This window comes from Rhea americana, unplaced genomic scaffold (genome assembly GCF_003343005.1).
Source record: "Rhea americana isolate MKP2758 unplaced genomic scaffold, rheAme1 scaffold_60, whole genome shotgun sequence".
In the NCBI taxonomy this organism is placed as follows: Eukaryota; Metazoa; Chordata; class Aves; order Rheiformes; family Rheidae; genus Rhea; species Rhea americana.
This window is the reverse complement of record NW_028186757.1, coordinates 1,283,459-1,309,379: the sequence shown is the minus strand read 5'-3', so window position 1 is coordinate 1,309,379 and position 25,921 is coordinate 1,283,459. Positions and strand designations below refer to the sequence as shown.

At 35.6% G+C, this 25,921-nt stretch overlaps 1 protein-coding gene across 3 annotated transcripts in view; it reads left to right on the top strand.

Moving 5' to 3' along the window:
- Window positions 1–12,221: 12,221 nt before the first annotated feature.
- The window catches only part of ANXA10 (annexin A10), a 28,505-nt gene continuing 14,805 nt past the window's right edge, over window positions 12,222–25,921 (top strand). Inside the window, exons 1-2 of one of the 3 annotated variants that reach the window (XM_085319816.1) lie at window positions 12,222–12,288; window positions 24,037–24,118. In XM_085319816.1, coding sequence (XP_085175942.1) covers window positions 24,079–24,118 — 40 coding nt within the window. In that variant the 5' untranslated portion in view covers window positions 12,222–12,288; window positions 24,037–24,078. Of the gene's footprint in view, window positions 12,289–16,691; window positions 16,844–24,033; window positions 24,119–25,921 lie in introns of those variants that run through there. The other 2 variants (XM_085319815.1, XM_085319814.1) reach the window with 2 other exon arrangements.

The following is a 25,921-nucleotide window of genomic DNA, read 5'->3' as shown; positions in this document are numbered from 1 at the left end:
TGCTACTGAAGATCAAATCATTATTTTGTCCCCAGGCCTTCTTCCTGCTGCTAGTCCCATAAACTATAAGAATTCTTCCTGTGTTACACCACAGAAGCAGCCTAATTTCAACAATTACGAAGTTTAACAGATAATGCACAATTATTATTCTGCTATTCTATAGCCTGCTCAGCAGTTTCAAGATGTTACTAGCCAGAATAACTTAAATAATGTTCAGTTGTCATCCTATTTATCACAAATACATAGATACGATTTGACAGTTGCTGCAGGCTAGGTTCAATTTCCAAGTCCATCACTGTATATTAGGCCTCATAAGGAGCGTTCAGAGCTGTTTTGTCAGTAGCACAGAGCCTGACACGAACGGCAGCATCGGTAGGTAAGGAAGATGAAAAGGACAGTCCTTCGTGGAAGAACTTTAATTTCACAGTGTGCAGTGTCATTCATGAAACAATGCTGATTAGGGGCTGGGCTTCTACTGTACTCCTGGGATGATCAGTAGCGGCAGAAAAATTTTAGGATGATAAGGGAGATCTGCCGGAAGCTCACACTACAGCAGCTGAGAGATCCAGAAATGTCAGAAAGCATGAGCTATTAACTCTTCGAACTCCTAGCATTCAGTAGCTAGCTAGTTTGCTCTGGATGGTGGCTGTCCTCAACCAGACAAGGCACTAAACAACTTACTCTAACTGGACCTAGTCTAATCTTGCTCAGCCATTCTTTTAAATATTCTCATGATTCTTAAAGATTTCTTCAGTCTTCGTTTCTCCTCTGTCTGTGCGTGATAGCCAAAAGGCAGAAACCATTGCTAGACTTCCAGTAATATATATTTATTACCACAGTGGGATCCTCAGAAAGGACCTCAGTAAATTCATTTTACCTGGGTGTAAACATCATCTTTCCCAGTTTATTCATCCATTATATATTTGTCTATAAGACATTAACAAAAGAAAAACCAAATCTAATAAGGTGATCGTGACATTTTATCATCGTATCTTCAGAGAATTATAACAAAAGACAGACAATCTGGAAGTCACAACAGAAGATTTAATTAAGAAAATTTCAGGGTAAGAGGAGGAATGAATGACTGAACAGTAATTTCTGTTACCCTGCCTGATATCTATTTCCCAGTTCTTAATCACTATGGGAAAAGCCTTTACAAGGGATGAAAAGGAAACTCACATTTTCAAGACTGACAAAGAATGCTCTGTTTGCTCCACATTTCTCACCTCCTGCCATGTGAAGGGAGGAGAAGACAGGCAGAAAATGTTTTGGCAGTAGAAGCAGGTAGGATGAGAAGAATTCCACAGGTTATGTCAGTCTTGAGGTACAACAGTATGTTGAAGTTGCAGTTCTCCTGAGGAGCAAACACTGAAGCAACTAAAGAATATCTTTTTGAAAAACATATTCTGAAGTATGATTGTCATCTTCTGTGATGACCTTCCTCTGTACTCATTTCCATCTGAGAAATAAATCTGTTCTCATCCTTACATGAACAAGATGAAATTATTCTTTCATGTTTAAGTCTTGTCTAATAACATAATTTACTCTCAATGATATGATCAACATAATGTGCAGTACTGCTCAAACAATATCAAACACACTGGATTACTGTTGGAGTAAACTGCATCCATATCAGGCTGAGAGGTTACCGAGGGTCTATGCTGCAACCCTCCCTCTATAACCCCTGCTGTAAAATTACTGCCAGCCTCCCAACCAGGTGTTTAGTTGCCTATGTATCACATTCAAGACTCAGCTCTGACATAGACTACTCTATACTTTTAAGCTGTGTATATCCTGCTCACAGAGTTTCTGCGTCAGCTGAAAATGCCCAAACACACAAGCCAAAAGGTTGAGCAAAGGCTTAAGGGAGGTAACCGTGGCTTTAGATTTTTGAACAAATTCTCTCCTCACAAGCGTTTGCTGGATCTAGCAAGTTAGACATATGTCAGTAGACAGATCCTTGGTTTTTTTTAAGGAAGCATGTGTGACTTAGGTGCAGTCAGGATTCAGACAATCAACCGAATCTTAGAATAGATTTAGAGAAAACTCAGGTAAACAGAATTGTGCAAAGCTATGGTGGATGAGGCTCTTACGAACATTAGTTGATGTTACCTTAGATTTCACTTACAAGCAGGCATCTTCTAGGACAGAGGTGGTTCTCCAATTAAGGTAGCTTAAGAACTGTACCAGGCAGACACAGCTCATTTCAACGGTGCAAAGAAACCTTAGCACAAATTACACCTTCAGCTATAGGTGAGCATCAGCAGTATTGGTTTAAACTCTTCTCTCTACTACTGAAGTGTATTTACTTTCTTTTAAAGTTCTGATACAATAAAGATGTCTACCAGCAACATTTCTTGAAAACCCTGTGAATCACTATCAAAATAAGATTTGCTCACACATTACCTTTTTTCCACCCTCCCTAATGCCCTGGCTTTAGCTCTACATTGAAACAAGACTACCATCTCTAATTCCTGTCTATAACCTCCCTTAAGAGGAAACAAGCAATGATTCTTTCTTTAGTAAATGAGAAACAAGAACTTACTGGCAAGAAATACCAATTCAGAAGCTAGAATCAAAAGAACAGCTATCATCAGAAGAATCATCAAATTTTAAATCTGACTTAGAGGAAAGTTAATGGATCCTCTATGACTGAAGGACTTTAACAGAACTGATTTTGAATCAGTAACTTGTTTTATAGAATTCCTAGCATTTTCAGAAATTTTTTCTTATTATAGCCAGCAATATATTAAGTGTGGCGTGATTAGGAGCCAGGGTATCTAATGCCTTAGGAAGATCAAATCTGTTATGCTGTCAGCTAAAGATTAAACATAAATCTGTAATATTAAGATCATCACCATTTTTCTAATGGTTTACTCCTCAGATTATTAACATGTTTGTAATGTTTTCAAGTCATTCTTTGCTGGACTTAATTTGCAGGATTCACCTAAAATTTCAGATATGTCATTACATGAAATAATGACTGCAGCACTGGTTCTAAGCAAGACAAAAATTAGTGCATGTTTTTAAATATACCACATTTTGGTGGGATTCACCATGTAGGTCTTTTTCACCTACCATGTAAGTATGAATTTAAATTTAATTGCCTATATTGTATTTTCTGTCAGCAAAGCCTTCTTCTCAAGTGATTTTCATTGGCATTGTATCTATTGTGTTTCCGTAACTATCATTGGCTAGGCAAGCACCCTGACACCAATGTTACTCATTCAAAGTCCTTGTGTGGACTAATGAGGTCTTGAGCTATGTATGTCAGAGGAACAGCCAAAAACTAATGCAGTGTCAGTTTTGATGTTTTAATTTTATATTTGATGATTTTTACACCAGCTGCCTGTTTCTGCATGCTTCTGTTTGGTCATACTGCAGCAGATTTATTCAGCCAGTTAATATTCCCTTCTGCACACTCCTATAGTCACCACCAACCACATATTCAATCACTTGTACATTGGTACAGAGGCCTTCAGTCTTCTCACTGTTTCACTTCATCATCGACTGAAAAGACTAATCTCACTGCATAGTGAAAAGCAGGAGGATATGGCATAAGGAAAAAGAAAATAAGAAAAAGAAAATAAGGAAAGCATAAAGATATGGCCCCTTCCTTTGTGTCTTGCATGGTTTTGTTTGTCAAGGAACGAAATGCACAACTCTTACATATACCAGGGCCAGAGAAACATGGAAACATCTGTAGTCAGTTTTGGGTAGTTAAGGTTCGTAAGGATATTCCCTGAAAAAAAGACAAATAGCTATCAATACGTGTACACACAAAGCTGTATTCAAATTATAGTCTTCTCTGTGAAAGCTTATCATCCAGTGATAAAAGTGATAAAAAAAAATCACAGCATGAGTAAAAATTAAAAAAATGACTATAGTAGGAATCATTCAAGGCAAATAGCAAAAAACAGGCTGAAATGTTTGCAGGAGTCATTTGCAGAACATTTTAAAGCAGTAAGCAATAGAAAAGAGAAAAAATGGAAAAGAAAAAGATGCCCTAAATACAATTTTTGTGACAGAGGTTTTACAGAACTTGAATTGAATGGAGTTGATTTACTGATGGGAACATCGATTAGAGATTTTCTAAAATATAACCAAAAGATAAAAAACAGTGTTACTTACTGAATAGGCTTCTTTATATAGGCAAACAAAAGGATACATACATTTTTTAAAAACTTTAAAGGGATGGAAGAGAGTAAGTATAAAGGAATAACTACAAAATACACAAGAAATCTAAAAGATCTGACTTCCCTGCATCATGCAATAATGGCTACTCCAGTAGAGAGAGATCATTTGAATTCCTAAATATTACAGGAACATACGGCCCATTCTAATAAATGTAATGAAGTTGGAAAGAAGGAAAAGGAAGTGTAAGCAAAGTTGTGCAAGTCTCTATCTAATTAAAATTTTGTAGGACTGCATACATCCATAGGCTCAAAAATAAGATTACATTCACAGAGAACTACAAAAAGCATGTTTGGATACACAGAAATTTTGCAAACTGTAGGATGCTTTATCTTATAATGTGAGTTGGAATTAATGGTGATCAGATCAGGAAATATAGAGATCAGATCTTTCATAAATGGAGTTTTCATTTGCTTTTAACAATAACAGAAACAGAACACTCATCTTTGCCATGGAGATACTGGAAATAGTGCTCATATTACTTATTCCCAGCCTAATGTAGTCTTTCCTTCCTCCTGCTTTAAAAGTTATTTATATTCATATGACAGTGTATCACATAAAAAATACAGTCCATATCAGTTCTTATATAATGCTTCCCATGAAAAGTGTCTAAGTAACTTCTTAAAAGGTATCATTATCCTCACTTAGAGGAGGGAGATGGAGGCACAGAGATATAAGCTAACTTTCTCACGCAGCCTCAGTCCATTAACTGCAGATCTGAGAATACAGTCCAGGTGTTCCCAAAGCCCATTTCAGTGTTTTATTCATTCTTTCTCCCAACAACAAAAATGATGACCAAAATACAAAAATTCTAACCTCAAACAACATCAACAACAAGTCACAGTCTCAGCGCTGGGGTACTTTCAGATACTAATTTTACTACTCTTACTTTGTCTCCAACTTTGAAAGTTATACTTACTTCAGTGGTTATAGTTATAAGCTTTTCTCTTTAGGCATAGTAAACATAAACAACACCATTATTTTTTCAGACAAAAGCGCACATGCTAGTACTAACCTGATTCCAGTTACTAGGGCAACAAGGACAACACAAGCACTCCCACAAACTATACAAGTCAGCTAAAAATAACTTCAGTTTGTGCATAAGTTTTGACTATCAGCACTGGCAATGATTTTAATAACCTACTCCAGTCTGTTCTTGAAAAAGGCAGCAATAATTTTGCTCTTCTTTCTGCTGCATCCACCATTTTTCAACACATTTCACTTATGTCCTTTTGAGATCAATCCCAACAGAAAGCTTTTCCACCTTAAGTGTGGAGATTATTATCATTCCTTCCTTGAGATTCAGGCATCCAAATAAATGCAATTGCTACTAGTCAAGCTGCTACTGGTCTCTAAGGCCAGTGGAACTACAAGGTATTAAAAGTATTATAGCAGAATAGGCCTAAACTATCTATGACAAATGGACTACGTAGGACAAATATAATGCCTGTTACAGGAGCTGTAATTTGACCATGAAACAGTAATATTGAGCCTTACATTGTACCTATCAACCCTAAGCTATAGGATCATCTCAAACCTTTAAGAATTGTTTTCCAAAGATTAGTTTAATATAGAAGTTGATTCACTCATCAGTGACATTTTAGTCACAGCAGTTACATCTCTGCTGTAAACAACTTGCTAATTATATTTTTCAGCCTTTAAGGTGAGAGACGTGCTAATGCGTTTAAGAAAGTCATTACAACAGAAAAGTTCTTCACAAGAAGCAATTGTTCAAAGCTCACAAATAAGCTACACTCTCCAGATAAATTGTCCTTGCCTCACATACCCACCCACAGCCATTCTATTTCTTTCTGAGAGCCAGTGTCTGAAGTGAACAACATCCATTATCAGTACAGGCACGCAGCAGAGAAATGCTCCAGTCTCTCCAAGATCAAGTGTTTACAAAATAGCAATGACATTGTACTTTGACAGCTTAGCATTACAAGAAATCATATTTTCGTTAGATTTTCTATGGACATCTGTGTAAATCACTGATTTATAACCACCAATTCATGGTGCATTCTGGTCTCAGTAGAACTTACAACACCTGACAAGCTTTATGATATTTAAACCAGACATCAATGTGGAAAGTTACAGCTACACCTTCTTAACCGAGATGGGTTTTATGGATTCTGTTTTAAATTCACCATATTTCATATTTTATTTATATACATTTAATTTCACAAAAAAGTAAAGTGCTATGTATGTGAGCTTAGTGACATTTCATTATATAAATAATAAAATGATATTCTTTAAATAGTTACATAAAATTAAACCAGTTAAGTGTTTGCAGTAAATTCTATGCATAACTACCTGATTTTTGGACCTGTTATCATATAAATTAAATGTCAGTACAATTTGTCTGCCATAAAACTGAAAGTTAATAATAAAAACCTGTGTTAATCAGAACTAAGAGTTCATCCTTATATAATTACATTTGCAGAGAATCATAAATGACTGGTTTATTATTTTTAAACTGAAACACTGTTTGAGCAAGAACACTATAAAACACAGCTACCATCTACACAAAGACTATCACTGAAGAAATTTGGTGACTGTTTTCTTTTAATTCAGTTTGAAATAACATTTCAGGCAGCAGCAGCACAAAACTTGCTCTTGGGATAAGTGTGCTTTATGGCATCTTCCTATTTTCCTCAAAGGAATACTCTTCTTTCTTAGGGCTGTCTAGCAAAAGTGGATTTTTGTGAAGTTAATCAAGGCATTTTTGAACACTATGCAAAGCATCCTGGAGAATGTTTTAAGTAGCATTCAGAACAATTTTGCTTAAGCAGAAAGGAGAACAATGCCCAGGAGGGCTCATTTGCACAGTATTTCCACTAGCTTACTACTTTGCAACTGCCTGAATCATAGATACAGCACACTCTATAACTTTGCCCTCCACAAACCATCTTTTGAACAGCTTAATATTCATAAAACAAATGTCAAAATACAGCTTACACAGTGAGCGGGACTACAGCCAGTTTTTCTAGGTCAGCAGAGATCTGTTTTCATGGATACTTCCTCCTCGTGGTGAGCTTAGATTTTTCTTATAAATGCCTTCTTTAGCCTTCTGAGTTATCAAAGAAAAATGACTACAGGAAAATTGCTACAAGAACTCCTAGGGCAAAGATTTAAAAAAAAAAGGCATTTCAAAAGCATTTTCCTACATTTTAAGGGAGAAAGAAGCAAGTGTGAGGCCTTTTTCTGTATGTACCCTTCCAAGCCCTTCTTAGGCCTCCAAGTACAGCTCTACTCACTAAACTCCTCTTTGAATTCCTACACAAGTTTTCATCTACTTTCTCATGATACAGGTTGTTTCAATTTACATGACAATAGTATTTTTGACAACTCAACATATATCCTTCTGTTTACATTAGTACACATCAAGTATAATTCAGAGATGCAAATATAGGACCTAAGCGTAGACATGTTCATACATACTCAGCTGGGAAGTAGATAATCATTCTGACCACCTATAGAAAAGAAAAAAAAAAAAAGAAAGCTGGGCGTATTTTTACATCACACAAAGCAACCACAGCTATCCTCAACACAGCACTTACCCAAGCAGTATGGGCTGCATGTATATTCACACATCCCAAAAGCAACACAGACCTATTAGCACTGTGTTCAGCCTAAGCTAGTAAACACTCCCAGTCAGAAGCAAATTAAGACTAGTCTAGTTTATACAAGCTAGATTATGTGGTACTTAGGCTTGATCTTTAGTTTCACTCCCCCAAGGCAGCCTTAACAGGGTATACTTCAGCCAACCCATCAATATACAAGATTATTTTCACTAGACATGGCATACCTCTCAATGTCTGAAAATGAGAGAGTTTACTGGACAGTTTACTAGCACAGTATCATCTATCCTCTCAATAATCACTAATTATTCCAAATTCAGTAGTCTGGCAAAAAAGCAATGTCAAAAAAGTACTTACATCATCATCTAAGGAAATCAGATTCTGGTAGACATTTAAGATTTGTGAGTTACAGAATAGCATCAATGAAGAAGTACATGCTGACACTGTAGACAGAGATTCACAAAAGCTTTTTGAGGCCTGTGCTAAGTTACAAACACTCTTCACATAATCACAGTTACTCACAGAGCTCTGCAAGTCTCCAAAACAGCTTGGTCAGACAGGCTGCCATGGGAGGAACTGAGAGAAACCTGACCTCATTACAAGGAACGTGTCACTTGACTCTAACTTGGCAATAACAAACTAGATTGAGACGGTTCTGAATCCACAAGTAGGAGGGAATGAAAAGTGAAGACTGACTACCTGTGTCAGGTACGATAAAGGCTTTTTCTGGACAGCATTAAATTAGTTCAGCAGAGCATCTAAGAGCTTATAAAGAACAACTGATTGGATACAGGGGTGGAGAAGAAAACAGGAAAAAAAAGGACCTGACAACATTATCAATGAATAGCATCAAGATCAAGAAAATCTTTGAAATCTTGAAAATACATCTACCATTTGTCATTCTGCTTTTCCTTTCTTTTCCTTCTTTCCTTTCTGTCCTTTTCCTGCTAAGGACCATAGGATCAAATGCCAAAAAACTATTCGAGAAATCAGGGAGAAAATAACCATGCTTGGGATGCTTTCCCTTCTCTGTAAGAACTTGCACGTTGCTATATTAGAAGCTTTGCACTGCATTCAAATGGTTTAAGTGAATTTAGAACAATACACTTATTGCTTTAAAAACCAAAAAATCCACATTACATTTCACTTAAATGTATAAATTTAGAAGGAAAGGAAAGGCAAAGCTTCACAATCATTTAAGGACCACTAATACTTTTACTAATAATAATACTAATAACTTACACTCTTACTGTAAATAGGAATTTGTGCTAAACATAGGAGAGCTTTCTTACCAAAAGAAGGCCTACAAGCCTGAAAAGTACCACCAGCTTTGCTATAGGCTTCCTGAGTGGCATTGTACAAATCACTTAATCACTATTTCCTTTACTTAGAAAATAAACAAAACAGTATTCACTCCGAAGAGAGCGTACAATAAACCAAAATATTTAAAATAATCATCAAGTATAAGGTGCCACAGATGTAAACTATTAGTAGACATTATTTCTCTGATATTGATGAGGAAGGGAAATTATGGAGTTGATTGCACAGTTTTTACTCAAGCAAAAGATCCTTTAAGCTTGACAGTCAGAGTCTGAAGTTGATAAAACTTTCCCAAGTTTCAGGCCTCATCAGCCTAACTTAACTAAGCAGCAGTAAAATATGCAGAGCACAGCTCAGCATGAGACACAATTCATCTTTAATCTCCCTCATTTGAATATCTATTCATTTCACTCCTTAATCTTTTGTTCAGTTTTAGTGTAATCTTGGGAAATAAAATAGTTCAAAGATAAACAAGGGAAACAGGATTAGACAAACCATCAAATGCAAAAAAGAAACAGAACAAAAAACTCCAAAATAAAGGAATAAAAAATTAGACAAAGTAGAATGGTTTTACTCTATACTCAACCTTTGAAGAAATCCAAGTGTTACACATTTGTCTGACAAATGTGTATTGTATTTAAAGTCATAAAAACAATTACAATGACATTTCTCTCCATTTGTATTGCAGTTTACTGTGCCATTCATGATTAAATATTTTAAATTAACTTTTATTAATAAAATCTTCTGTGAAGAATAAAAATCAGTTCAGTTTATAAATCAAATAATCCCTAATACCAATTATCAGTTGCCACAGCAATAACTGAGATTCAGGAAGTATGCATTTTGCTTGTTTGGCATAGCCAATATGCTTCCCAGATAGAGGCACAGCAGAGAAAGTTAAATATCTGTAGGATGACAATACTAAGGTCAGATATTCATCCCACTGGCATTTACATTGTCATTAAAGCTGCATGTTAACACTTAATTATGCTTCGTTGCCTCTTTATCCTTCTCTTAAAGCAAATAATTGGAAAATACTATTGTAATAAAAAATTCCTTCCATGCTGGTCATATGGACATTTTTTGAAATAACGTGATTTTCCTTGTAGTACTAGTTTAGCACTGACACTGTCAAAATATTTTTATTGTATTCATCCCAAATTTATATTTAAAATGTGAAACATTAAAAAGCACCCACTGACAACTAAAACACTACCATTCCAAAATTGTCATAGGTTCTGCTGAAACACTCTTATACAGCTTTAATAAGTTTTTAACGACAAGCTTTTCTTAGCTGGAAATGTAGGGAATATTTTCCATTTAACTACAAACCTTTGAGCATGTAAATGTAGTGCCATTCATAACACAGTTGTTAAAAATATGATTTTTGTGAAATAAATTTTTATCCTAATGCTTCCTCAAAATGCAGAAACCAGTTATAGGAATTTTACAAATAGATAGACTTGTCAGCAGAAGTGAGGTTCAAGGAGCAAGAAATCCTTCTTACAAATGAATTCACAAGAACTCCTTGCATTCTCACACACAAACCAGTAGAATTAGTTTTAATGGTCTTAATGCATGCAAGTTCCTCGCCCACAAACACTGAAACTGTGCCACGGAACAAGAACAGCCCTACAACAGGGAAAGAGAACCCAGTATCAAATTAAAAAAAAAAAACGCAGAAATAATATATCTAACTAACACCCTAGAATGATATAATCTTCCATGGTAAGAAGCCAAGACTTGTTTGCGGGAAGACTATACTCCAGCCTGCTCCCTGTATCAAGTGATCAGAAGCTCAGAAAGTCCAAGGACACATATCTATCACAGTGTTTAGCTAAAACCTAAATAGGTTAAAAATTGAAAAGCTATAAAAAAAAATCTGTAAATTTATGCACTTACAGTAGCAAAAAGATTCTACAGTGCAAGACAAAAATCACAAAAAGAAATCCCATATTCATCCAATTCAAAAAATCACCACTCAGAAGAATTTAAAATTGCAATACACACACATATATATATGTATCTGTGCTCCCTCCCTCTTGTATAACACTAGATTCAGTAAGGTTTGCAGATTCCAGAGAAGTAGAAAGAAAATATTTGCGGGAGCAACTGTCTCTTTTTGTGAGGCTAAGAGCTAGGGGGGAATCTCGTATTATCAGAATTGCAATCTAATACACAAGAGACTGCCAGAAGCCATTATACTTGAAAAGTTTTCCCAAAAAAGGTAAGAATCATTGGCTACAGTGTCATTTCCTAACATTGTTGCAAATGTAAGCCAGCCCAAGCTTAGTGACTTTAAGCTGTACTACTTCTGAAAGCTTTTTAATTGCTTTTCATACACAAACTATTTTTGAAGCGTGTGAATTTTTTTTAAGATCACTCTTCTCCATTAATATTTTTCCTAAATCAGAAATGTTTTTTTGATATGCTGAAATATTGCTCTTTTTTAGATAAATAGTTTACCCCCAAGAAAAGTAATTTAGATTCTCTCTTGTTTTACAAGAGCATAAAATTTTAAGATCTGTTTTCAATTTGTTAATTTTCCCTCTGTTTGCATGGCTATTCCTGTCACACGCGCCTTAGGTAACTGCAGAAGATCAGCAGCTGATGAAAACATCTATTTAAAATGAAAATCATTTAGTTTTCTGAACTCTAACTTGTAAATTAGGCCATAAACTTTAGAGCTCAGACCACAAAGGAGCTTAGCTGCCTGGTTACCATTTTAGGCAGATACACCTATGTGATACTGATAGTTTTTAAGTTCTTCTCATACGCTCCCTAAACATAGCTCGGTCCAAAAATCTCTCAAGATTTTTACCTTTTTATTCCCCGCAAATATTGCCAACAAGAGTGATACCGAGGTGCTGGCCTTGCGCATCGCCCCAGGCGGAGCCTCCACCTCCGTCTCGCTCCCGCCTCACGTAACCCCCGAGGCCGCCACGCGCCAGCCCGTCACCACCGGCGCGACGCCACCGTAAGCGCCTCCGCCCTCGCGGCAGCGCCGCGCAGGCGCCTGCCGCCTCACGTGCCGCCCAGCCCCGCCCCCCGGGCGCCATCTCGCGAGAGCAGCAGCCCGCCCCGCGCGACGCGTCATGGCGGCGGGCGGCGCGTGCTGCGGCTTCGCGGCTCGGGAGGCGGACAGTAAGCGCCGGGGAGTGCTAGAGGGGCGAGCTCGGCCTCTATCCCAACGGTAAGTAACGTGCCGCCTCGTTCTTGGGGAGGCAGGCGCCTCTGGTAATGGTGCAGCTGGTAATTTTGAGGATTAGAGCTTTCTGAAAATGTCACAGGAGCAGCGGTGTTCTTGGGGCAGCCAGCGTGCGGGTTCTCCTAATCTATTGTTTTTTGTGGAAGTAGCATCCTGGGCAATTGCTGTGTCACAAGAATCATTGTGACACATTACCTAAGAGTACTGAAGCCTCTAGGACTCTGAAAGTGCTGGGACAGTTCCAGAAACATAAAATGGTTAATACAAGCCTAGCATAATTTACTGGTGACTTATAGGACTGAAAGCTGCTGCTCTCCAGGTCCAAGGCTTTCCATTTTCCTCTGTAGACACGCCACCAGAAAGTGCAGATCTGAAGTACATTGACGGGACAACAAAAAAAGTCTTTGCTGCAGAATTTCGCACTCACTAAATAGAACATTGCTGTGTCTAGAAATGATGCCCGTGATACCTTTCAATATTAAGTGTCCTGTGCAAACCCTGTTCTGTTCTTTAAATGCCTCTTCTAGTGTTGTTTCATTTGGTTAGCCTTCTATCACTGACTGCATTTTACCACTTCAAAGCTTTTCTTTTTACTATCTGATTATATATTTAGCATAATTAAAAAAAAACAGCAAACAGCAAGCATACATCAGTAGATTATGTAATAGAATCTTGCAGTGTGATGTTCTTGTTCTTTCCAGTCTGCTACCACACTTCTTTGTTTTCCTTTTCCTTCTTATTCTTTATTTTAATTAGCAACTTGAAATCAAAACAAGGGTTACTGCTATAAAAGATACTCCAAGTTTTGCAAAAGATTTTTTTGTCATAATTTCTGCAAGATGGTAAGCTGTCAATCCTTATGCTCTTACATGCTCATTCAGAAGGGCAAATAGCAGCTGGCTGTAGTCCTTCTAAGGCACAGTTTGCCAGTTTCAAAGTCATCTTTTGCTATTGCCTCTTGTGTACACATACTGTGCTCAGAACTCTTCTCAGAAATAGGGCAGAACCTAGTCCTGGCAACCCTAAAACAAAAAAGCGTCCAAAGTTTCTTTTGGAATATAAATATAGACTTGGGAGTTGTGAAAGTAAGTTTGACTCATATATTCTCCAGTGATTCATTGTGTTAAGGTTCTTAGCACCATATCTTTCCTCTTATCTTGATGAATAATTTTCTACACATGCTTATAAGCTCCTACAGTGAGTGTAAGTCCTATTGCATGCATAGTCTCATTTTTAAAACACCGAAGGGTGCTATTATACTGGAGTTAGAGATTATTTGGGTATATGGAAACAGAATCTGAATATAACCTGAGCTGGTGGAATTACTAGTCCATCACCAGAGCACAGAATGTATAAACACATGACACAAGCAAAGAAGAAATGTTAGAAAGATTCAGATTTTCTTTCAACTACATAAACTGTATGGTAAAAGACACAGAGTAAAAAGTTCCATTCCTTTAGCATGTTAATGTTTACCATTAGAGTAATTTTGGACAAAAACACAGTACAAATGTGTTTTTCCTACCTTCCACATTTCAATTATCTGAAGAGTCTCCAGAGCGATACCTGAAGCTTATTATACCAATAATGTGAATTTTATTTTTAATTAATATGCGACTGATGTGCTAGATTCTCATTTTCAGGAAAATGAATAGACTAATTTGATACTAAATCATTTTTATTTCTCACTTTAATTAAATCATTCTTTTTTATAAGTATATGGATCTCTAATTAGAAATTAATTACAGCTAGTTATTTTTATTCAAGGTTTCCATTAGTACAACACTGAAATTATCAGTTGTGATACCTAAGCCTAAATACCTCAAGGAGCAGAGTAGGGAGAAGTTTGAAAAAGAACCTTTAACACTGGTGAGAAATCTCACCAGCAGAAATGATTGAAGAAGAGGAACCAACCCCCTCTTTACTCTTACAGAAAAGAAGCACGTCCCTCCAAAGAGGTAAAACAGGTAACAAAGTGAGAGAGGAAAAAATTAAGCAGGAACAGAAATGAAAACTTCTAAGCAAGAAAAAGAAAAAAACAAGCAACCAGGTATCCAAGTTAGTAATAAAATTCTCATTCTGTAATTGAGTGAGAATTGCAGGGATTAAACAGAGAGAGAAACAGAAGAAGGGAGCACAGAGCCTCTCCTTTTTGTCCAGTCCACCATGAATGTGAGGGCAGACTTATTTTTTTTTACTTCCTCTTGCAACAGCTTTTAGCTACTTGAACTGTTCACGTGTGTGACTGACTTTTCTGTCTTTAGTCAAAGCAAACCAGTTCTTTCTATCTTTCTAAATTATAATTTCTTCTCTTTTCCACACTCTCTAATCAGCATCTTTGTAAGGCCAAAACCACTTGTACTGCAACTTCTCTGGCCTTCCCCAAAAAGGCAGAATAAGCTGCTGCCCTAGAAGTGATTCACACCTCTGAGCTACTGGGTCTTGAAAAAAATAAAAAGGTGAGATTAGGTTCAGCATGTTTGCTCTGGAACGCAAACATTGGATTAGTTTTGCTAAGCATTACGCAGAGAAATGTATGTGTATTTCGTTGTTAAAAACCTTGCCTCTTGCCTTTGAAGGGAGGTAGAAAGAAAGGACAATCAATGGACATTCATAAGAAACAGGGAGTTGAAACTTCCACTTCTGTTGAACATTTTATCTCAAGACTCTGTCATGGTTTCTTCCAGAAAGATTCATTAAAACCAGAATTTAGTTCAGTAATCAGCTAAAAGCTTTCCTCACTTTATATGGCCAGGAATTAGTATTTCAGAGTCCTGAATTTTTCTCTTCTAACTTAAGCCCTGTGGTCCCTGAACACTAAAGGTTTTGACATGAGCAGACTAAAACATTGTAATCCTGTAAGTTTAATCCATTTTATGTTGTAGTGAAGATTAACTATATTGCATTTTAATTGCTTATCACAGAAAGAAATATATGTAAAATGAGAGTCTGCAAGAGAGGCTTAAAATGTTCTCATATTCTTAACACTATTTAAAATCATTCATTATTGGCAGATTAGATCCAACTCTAGATTCTGTCGCCATCTTCAGCACCTTGCGTGTGCATTCTTCCAACTGGCCAGGTCAGATTCTTACAGATCTTACAGATTCTTACAGTTTTGCTTAACTGTAAAATGGGTTATGTTCCCTAGTCATCCTCACTTGAGACACAGAGTGTAAAGCGAGTACTTGGTATGATTATAAAGAAAAAGAAGATAAACCATAGCTCTAAGGAAAAGTTTAAAACAAAGATACAGCAGTGTGAAGCCGATTAAGACTTTCATGTTTCACAGGCATACCCTCTGTGAAACTCTTCCATCTATCTGTAAGAATTGACATGTAATCCCTATGGATAATACACACTGACATGCAAAAACCTATATTGAAATCAACGCTGCAGAGCTCCTACGAACCCAGAGATGGTTCTTAATGGTTAGAAGAGTTGCTAAGATATTGAGGCTATGAAATAAATGATTTTTTTCCCTTTTTTCCAAAGTCTTTCTAAAGTGTAATAAGAAGTCTCCAACTTTTAATAAGTGCTACAAAGCATGTAACAGATATAGCAACAAAAGCAAGAAAATTAGAAGTCTAAAACTCCTGTCCAACTATTTCAATAAAATAAACTGTCAATACTGACACCCCATCAGGGTACTACCAGTAACCTGTGCCTTCCGTTCAGTTGTACTAGAGAATATACAGATTGTCTCTGTACATGTATTTTAAATTCATCTTTTTTGAGGAAACTTTGTATTTCCTCAGTACTGTAATACAATAATGGTTATCATTAATGGAAACAAAAAACAAAGTAGCAGCTATAAAAAATGTGTTTTGCTGTTAGTATGTAGAACAGTTAAGATTCTGCATAGTTCTAACAACAATGTTACAGGATTTTTGTTCATCTCTTTGCAAAATCTTGTAAACTCTAACTTTTGTGAAAACACCGAGGGAAAGCCTCATCCACACAGTTCCACTGAGGCTGCAAGGATCTGTCCTCATTACTCCAGGTAGCATATGAGGGATATACAGCATATTTCTATCTATGCCAAGTGGAAATACTTTATAGAGTAAGTGATGACCTAAGTGATTCAGCAGAAGGAAAAAAGGAGCTAGACCAGATCTAACGCTGAAAGTAAATCATTAACACAAGTAGTTTCTGTAGATTAACATTTCATTCTGTGACTGGCTGAATTCTGATTCTTAAAATCAACACAGTAGAACAGAGGGTGTTGTGCTAATGACTCTGTTTGCTTATATAATAATCCTACTTATTCACATATGATTAATGACTAAATATACAGTGCATCTATAAAACCTGAGGACGTGCAGTACCAGGCACCGTTCCTGCCTCACTGTTACCGTGTAGCCTAGCGTACTTGGTATTAGCTTGATTGGATTGTTTCTCTCAGTTCTTTAAAATAGAATAGAAGTTAATTATAACATAACAATACTAGTTTGCTGAATTGATAGCTTTATTCTAGGAAAGCTTCTATTTTGGTCTCAACGAAACTTGAAGATATATCAAAATGTATTGTGGAAACTATGTAAGTATAATAAGCTATTCTATGAAATCTTTCAAAATTCTTTTTTGTTCTTGAGTTGCCACATATGTTGGGAGCCATTCTACTCTAATGGTAGAAATTAGTCAGGTGAAGTTAATTTACTTCTGATTTATGTCTATTTCTGGGATTATTGCAGTATATACAAATTATCTGGAATGAAGATTAAAATACACAGAATTAACATTTCTAGTCTCATAATTTTAGACCTTTTAAGACAGAAAAAGGTCTTTTATCTGTTTTAGAGTTTCCTATATGTCCACCTAGCTGTAGCACACATGCAAAACCATGTACTATCACCAAATGATACTAAAAATAAAAATGTGTGTTGTTCATACTATATTGATACATGCTACTATTTGGGTGGGTATATATTTTTACAATGCACATTTTGTGTAATTACATAAGTAACCATATAATTTCATCATTCATAAGCATTTTTTTGCTGGCAGTGCATTGCATTCTAAAAGTGACAAATAATTTAAAGCAAAAAATAAAAGAAGACTACATCTGTAAGGGCCATATGACAGGAAAAGCTATCAATGGTTGTTCCTAACAAATAATTTATAGCAATTGATTGAATGGTTCCGTCAGCTTTCTTCATGAAGATAAACATGCATACTACAATTTTAACTCTTTATTCTGAAAGCTACTACTGTTATTATTTTGAGACAACAAAGATATGAAATTATCTTATGCCAGGTGCAGAAAGCAATTGTAATTATTAAGGTCATTTGTTTTCTTGTAATTATTATTAATAGGAGTAATAAGTGAGTCTTTTCAAAGGCTTTTTGTATGTGCATTCACAATTAATTTACAGATCAATGCAGAATTTTCTGAAGAATGAGCAATTTTTCATTTACTTACTTTATTTGAAAGCATAATTGCACTAATTATTCCAGTCTCACTGGTAAAGTGTTTGTTCATAGAAAACTATATTGCATATATTTATTTTTTCTGGAGAAATAGGTATTGAATGGATTTTAATGTTGTGTTTGGTGTTGATGTAGACTTGGGATCTTTCATTCTTTACTAGACCTGGTTACAGTTAAGAATTGAAAAGGGATTCTTTTTTTCTTTTTTTTTTTTTTTTTTCTTTTTATCATTTAATTGCTATGTTATTGATGTACTTCTGATAACTAAAGCAAGGCAGGAAGAATTAGTCCAGCTGATAAAGCTGGTAGACTTTAATTACTATGTCATTAGTGAATATATTTTATTTTCTATGTTATTAATTATTAAAGTAATTCAGTTACTGAAGCAAAGCAGGAAGTCCATCGGATAAACCTAGTAGATTCATTTCATTTGGAGAAATCGGGAAGATGAGTTTCATTTCTTTTACTGATTTATCAAGACCATTTGTATATAAATAATTGACGCTGCCTCTGTATATGATATATTGCCTGGTATTAATGTTACTACGTTATAACATAGCTTGTAGAGGTAACTTTAATGTCATTGAATTTGGTAGATCTATTTCTAAGACAATAATATTATGATATTTTGATAGTATTGTGAAAAAATCTGATACATTGCATGTTAATTCTTAACTGTGGGAGATATTTACATTATTATTTTAGGCTTGTTTTAATATAATAATTCTGTATTGGTCAGCGCTAAGGATCCCTTTAGCAGAGAAGGAACTGGAGTTACTAACTTTGATCCTCTGAACTGCAACAAAGTAAATTTAGCCATTCCCTGCGCTTGTAAATATGCAGGGACCCCCAGGTGTCTGCAGGTTCCTCAAGATTAAATAGGTCATGGAACAACGGTATTTTCTCAGATGAGACTCTGCAACCAAACAGCTGGAAATCACTGATCTAGAGCTTTAGCAAATTAAGAGCAAAAAAAAGCAGGACTCACATAGAGTGGTGAGAGTAAGTCACACTAACATCTTGTCTTCTCTCCTTACACGCAACCATAGATTGAGAACTGAGCTTAAAAACACAGTTTAGCTCCAAATACGTTTTCAGGAAATCACAATATATTCATATTGCCTTGGTTTAGAAGCACAAGAAACATAATGAAAGGAAATAGAAATGCTGCTTTCAAAATCATTAATTCCTTCTTTAAGATTATCTTCTTTATACCTTTATAGTTTATATTATGCGTACTAGTGTTTGTGTAGGCCACATATAAATGACTGGACGGGAGGTTACCTTGACTGGAATCCACAAAGATTAGGAATGAGATGTAGAAACACATGCTGTTCGCAGCAGCAGTTCTGCCAAATTCGGCAACATAGTGTGGCTTTACTGTTAGAGATTGCATATAGAAAATGGCTCCCTGCAGTACATACAGAGGTAAAACTAGCAGAAATAGATAAGATGATATCCATGCCCCTTCTAAAATGTGCATTCAGAGAAAGATGGAAGTTTGGGGGAAAAAAAAGAATGAATGTGCTATGTTTAAAAGTATCCCTTCCATTACTGTACTGTGTATTTTTCAGTGAAATGTACAATATATAGCTATTGCAGTAAGTCGAAACTAATTGTGATGTTTTCTATTTAATAATAAAGCTGCACTCAAAAAGTATCTCTGTAAAAAGCGCAGCTAACTCATAGCACAGTCAGCTTTTAAAGCAGGCGTTTTATTTTAGTAGCTATTCCCTCTTGGAAACGTTGTGACTAAGGAATCTGGTTTTGTTTGCTTGTTATCAGCAGAATGACTTACTGAACAAATATTATTAGAAGGTTGTTCACACTTTAGATTGCTTTTTCCATCACAAGACTGAATTGTCTGAACTTTACACATCATTATTTGATAAAAGCAGCCTAAGCTTTTACTGATACTTTTGTGAAGTGCTTGCAGTTTTGGTCAGTGAGAGGAAAAGCTGCAACTTCCTTGCCCTTGTGAAGAAGGGAAGTACAGTGCAAGTATTATTTTTCAGATTTACTATAAATTCTGCAGTCACTTTCCAATATCTGTCTGTCTTTTGTTTCATTCAGCTAACACTGTGCAAACATGTTCAGTTTTCACGTCTACTTTAGAACCAGTTTCTTTTAAAGGAGTTAAATGCACATGTGCAAGCGAATGAGGTTATGTATATATAAACATATAAAGTACCCAAGTGGACCACCTCTGTGGAAATAGATCTGTGGTTTTTGTAGATGAGGGTATCTTGACATCAGAAGGAGGATTAATGAGTGTCAAAAATCATAGAATCCACTCTGAGGACGTGTTTGCTTTAGATACTTCGATATTTTATGTGAAAAAGCAAGATATCATTGATTTTCCTCCTTTTGGATAACGCATATGCGCTTCTTTAAGATACTGCAGAAAAGGTCAGAAAAGGTATGAAAAACATTTCTCCATGTTCTTGTATAGCATCTGGTCTAAAGTAACCCATAAAATGACCAAATTGATTTCAGAAATAACCAGAACTTTGCTCCCCTGTTCCCTGAAGATTGCTTCAGAAAAATGGTATATATGTACCGTGTAATGTTAGAAAGTTTCTGTATTACTCTATCCCATGTCATTGAGTCAATGGGTGCTTGATTTGCTTACTGAGTTTTTAGATAGAATTGGAATAAATTCGGTTAATTTTTGGCTTTGGAGAAAAATTGCCATGAAATCACTCAGATTGGAAGGGATACTGGGACGTCATCTAACCCAGCCTCCTGATCAAAATGAGGTCAACACTGAATTCAGATTAAGTCAGTCGGAGGTTTGTCCAGTCTAGCCTTGAAAACCCAGCATGGAGATTCCACGCCTCTTTGGGCAATTCATTCCACTGATTCCATTCAGATTTAGTGAAAGTATCCCTGAATTTTCCTTTGTCATCACCAAGACAACCACAACTTTCACTGTTGCAGTTTTCGTTTTACCCTGAAATGTAACTTTTGCATAGGGCAAATAGCAACATAATGTTGCTGTGGGCATGTGTTAAATTTTTGATTTTTGTTCCCATGTTTAACCGTCTTTCCTATTTTAACAGTTTTGTATTTCAGTACCTATGTCAGTTATTTTTGGATTCCAGCAAACCTCCAAATCGCTTCTATTTGAGGAAAGCAGACATGGCATACTCCGTTTTAGTCCAGAGAGATACTACTACTTTAAACTACAGGAATGAGCGTACAGTAGCTGATGATAACTAAAAACTTAGAATGGAACTTTACTACAGAGAAAAGCTTTCATATATGTTAAAGCCAGGGTCAGAGGAAGAACTAGGGGCCAGGCCTGCTGTCCTCCGAGAGAAGAAAATAGTCCTTCATTCTTTAATATAACTTGGTGGAGGTCTTAAAATAGCTTAGTGCACTGAGGATGTACAAGATTATTCAGGTGTTGTAGTGATTTTTCTGTTCCAAAATTTTACTCATAAAGCCAATTTCATCAGACTAGAGGTGAATTAATGGTAATTACCAGAAAAGTTTAGCTTAAGAGAGTCTTTTTATGCAGATCAAAAACTTAGTCAGTAGATCAAAGGCTGGAATTTAATTTTTAGTATTATAAGTGATAACCTACAGGTGCTGAATTATGATTAAATAGTAACAATTTCAAATGTCAAATGTTCGGTTCTTAAGAAAGGGAAAGATTATCAGTGCAATCTTAGCTTTTTTTGCTTTTTTTTTTTCTTAATCCACTGTTCAGTTGATCCTGCTCTCATGATTTTTTTTTTTTTGTCTTTATTCTGTAGCAGGCTAGGAACTTTGCACTGGGCTGATTTTTGTCAAGGGCTAGCACCACCCTGGTTGGGCTCCTCAGTAGTTCTTTACCTTATTCCTGTTGAGGATGGCTTCTAATAAAAGGACCGATTTCTTTTTCCTCTTACTTTTTTTTTAGCAGACGATCCACAGTAATTCTTGAGACTCCGTCTCTCAGCAGTTACCACTTTGTGTTTTCTATTTTGCAGAGGAAGCTGTAGTGATTCTGCAGATTTTATTTACAGTGATTTATGATGTGCTCTCTGGTCCTGGAAAATATTTTAGACTATTCCTCAGAAGGAGTTATTGTAATATGATTTCTGTATCAGAGCTGTTGGAATTTGATGATGGTGCCAGTGTTACACCTTTTCTAATAATTCATCATGATCAATAGGGAGTTGTTACTTGAATTATTCAGAACTCTGTTGGATATTTCATTCACTGGAGGGTGTTTAAAGGTTTATTTCTCCTCTACATAGGGAGATTTTTTTTCTTTCAGATAAATTTCACTTGAGTGTTCATGATCATGAACACTGATGGATATTTGGAAAACAATAAAATGAATTTTTAAAAATATTCAAAAAAAATTCAATGGAGGAATGACTTAATGTCCCTGTATAGTGACCATCGTAAGGTATACAGAAGAAAAGTCATGAGATCATATTATTAATTTCCCTCTGCTTTTCAGAACCTGGAGGAACAAAAATACTGTGCAAGCAAAACAGAATTGGCCATAGACTCAAAATTGACTCTGCTGTCTTCACTGAAAATGAATGAAGTGAAATAGCAGAATGTGCAACTAAAATCCTACTGTTCTGGCCTCTCTGTGCAGATTAACACTGTTGCTAGCTTTGCATCTCCTAGGCACACTTAGACAAGCAAACCCTGTGTAGCACCTTTTTGTTTGGAATAGGATTTTGCACCTTGGGATCTACAGTCTGGAAGCAGAGCTACTGCAGGCTAACTACTGCTTTGATGTAGTTACTCATTTTCTTGAGCACATCAGCTGAGTAAAAAATGATGATTGTAACCACAAGCAATTCAAAAAGGTTACAAGATTGTAATTGGTCTTTACAAAACAAAATGCCTGCTACAGCCTTCTGGCTTATCTCAGTACAGGACTTTTTTGCAAGTGTTTAGTCTTGGGCGACAAACTAAAACTATACCATCTTTTTTTATGCTTTCACACTCCCCATAAAATTACAGAAAAGGACATTAGAACAATTGCTTGCTTGGAAAAGCAGTCTCCTGGATTTGTGTGTTGCTTTTTAAGCAAGTTTTTTCCTCCTCGCCTGCTGTGTAGTATCTTGTCAGCCCAGGACAGTGTTGTCACCTGTCAGCATGGCATTAAGGCCTGATCCTTTGTGATAGCTGTATAGATTGTTCATGCACGATTTATTTGAGAGAGACTACAATGCAGCATCTGAGCATCATTCCCTGTCTCTGTTTACTGTCTACCAAAAAGCTTCCTTTGCTTTGCCTTCAACAGTAAATATTTCACAGCTCTGGAATTCTTTGATACTGGATAGAAAATGTATGGTTATAATGTACAGCAAGTGGGAAGCTGTGGATATATGTAGATAATCATACTGAACTCAGACACAAAATAACCGAAGTTCAGCTCTAAAAGTTTAACTCAGACCTGTTTGTGTATGTATTTCAAAAATTCAATGAAAACAAATGGAATAAAGGTTAATGAGTAATAAGGCCCTGAAGATATTGGATGTCTTAAAAACATAAGTCTGCAATTCATATTAGATATAACATCATATATCACCCTGTGAAATTTGGCATGATCCCATTGTTTTCTCAAGGGCCAAGATTTCTTTCTATATTCCCAGCGGGGTTTTTTTCTCGCTCTTTTCCTGATTATTTTTCATGAGTAGTAGGGCACTTTGTATTTTATGCTAAGTTTGAAAAGTAGGACCTTATTTTTAAAATGGTCAACAAACTCTGGAACAATATTCAATGAGTACTTTCCCATTTGTGTATAAAAGCATACTGCCATATTAGGAGGTTTTTTAAGTAACATTTTTAAAAATCTCAGATTTCTAACCATATATTCTTTGCCCCCATTCTTAACCAGTGTTTGCCCCTACATTTGCTTGGTAGGTCTAAAATAATCAGCAAGCATATTAAGAAATTATGTCCTTTGAACTTAGAGATATAAAAAGAAGTAGATGTTGAGGACTGTCAGGGATATCTTGAGAATAACCTTAAAAGATAAAAGAATATCTTTAGGAAAAGATCAGGAACGATGAAGCTGTGGCTGCATTTTTATTAGAAAAATATATTAATTAGTATTAAAATTGATTTTTTTCCAGGCCCAACTCATACTAGGGGCAACTTTCTAAAATATACTCTACCTTGTTAGGGTTTACTGACAGTTTCATTTCTGTTTCATAAATTAAGAACTGCATCCTTTTCTTTATGAAGTGGAGACTTTAATTCTTAATATTGTTGGTTTTCAGCAGCTGTATATGCAGCATTAAAGATGTAAACACCTATAATGAAGGCTTCTTTTTCCTTTAGCAGAGCCAGGGAACAATTTTTCCTGCTCCAAATTTTAACCCTGTTATGGATGCCCAGTTGCTAGGAGGAGCCCTACAAGGAATTAGTGAGTATCTTTACTGATTCTTCCAATACATCTTTTCTTACAGAAAACTCTCCTACAATAGCAAGCATTAAACAAATAAAAACTCATATTATTAAAAATATCACCATATGTCTGTTGATTCTTCAAGGCATCACAGAAAGACTAACTGATAATTCCAAATAAATTATGCATTTGCATTTACAGGAACTCAGGGATGATTAAGATTAATCTAAAGCTTAGGCCAATGCTTATAGCAGTGAAAATTTTCCCTTATAAAATAAGAAGAGATTAGAATTCTGTTATATCACTACTGTGAAGACCAAAAAAGGCATGTTTTTAACTGTGACTTCAACGGTTAGCTATTACCAGAGACTAGTATGACTTTTAAAGTATCAATCATCAAGAAATAGAAATAAATGGAGTAGAAATTTTAAGGTTTTGATTGTCTTTCCCTCAGAAGCAACTCTTGCTGTCAGTCTATAGACCGAAAATGTATTTGTTCACCAAAGCATTCTTCTCTCTTCAGATTTTTGTGTTTTCCTACTGAACGTTTTTGGTATTGCTGAGGGTCAGATTATTGATTAATTTTGATCATCTGAAACACTTTCATCATGTTAGGATTGTTGTCTGTACTGGAATTTTTATACCTCTTGGGCTATTCACATTGCCTTACAGCACCAAATCTTGCTTTCTGTTCATTCAGTTTCTTTAATGGAAACGTGAGGATTCAGACTTAATGTCAAATGAAACATCATAGAGAGTATTATTGATCAGGAACATTATGATTTTTTTTTTTAAGTTGGCTAAAGATAAAGTTCTACTTAAACATTTTATTAGACTTCAAACAGTACTTCTAATACGATGTTATTAAAATTTCAATACAGAGATGATTCTCTTCACTTAAGGTTGTAAATAGAAGTGCGTAACCTTACTTTTAATTAAGTATGAAATAGAACATACATAGAACAAAATTTTAGTTTCAAGACAATCTGCAAAATGCAAAGTTCAGCTTCAGAGGACTGTCAGTCTCCATAGTACTTAAAAGTACTGACATGCCTCCTCCTCCTACAAATCTTGCACACAACACTTACCCTTGTAAGATTCAGTCATCTAAGTTATCATGCTGATTCCAATGGTATTACAGAAATTAAAGAAATTTAGGTGTTTAAATAATTTACAGAATCCTACTTAGTTTTTACTGTATGGACTATATAAGCTGTACAGATTCCTAGTAATAATTATTTTCCAAAGAGTTAAAAGAAATCCTTATACACAGAGTTTCAGAAATATACCAATTTTGTGAGTTTGGAAATTAATCAAATTGATGTGAAATCAGCACAGAGCTGAAAAGCTGATATAGTGGTGGCTACATCATCCAGAAAAAAGAGAGCTAAACCTGCTGTGTAATAAGCAATTAAAAGACTTCCTCTGCCAACATGGAAAAAAAGATAATTTACTGCATAACTAATTGATGAAATTCTCTTTGGAGTTCTTGTTGATTTTGTAGCAGATATTTAGTTACCTTCATCAGCCCCTGCCAATTAAATAATAGAGACTATAATTCTTTTTGTATCCAGTGTCAAATTAAATTTGTGTCAAAATGGAGCCTATGAGTTAAAGGATCATATAACAAAATCTACATACATAGTTATATATATGAGAGAGAGAGATACACAGTTATTATGATTTTAATATGTAAAAATCAGTAATTGAATTAAACATTTTAACTACTCCATTGAGATGCTACCTGAACCCCATACTTTCTAGTCTAATTCATGTCTGTTGCAAGTCTGACAAAATCAATTGATTTACACTGGGGATACA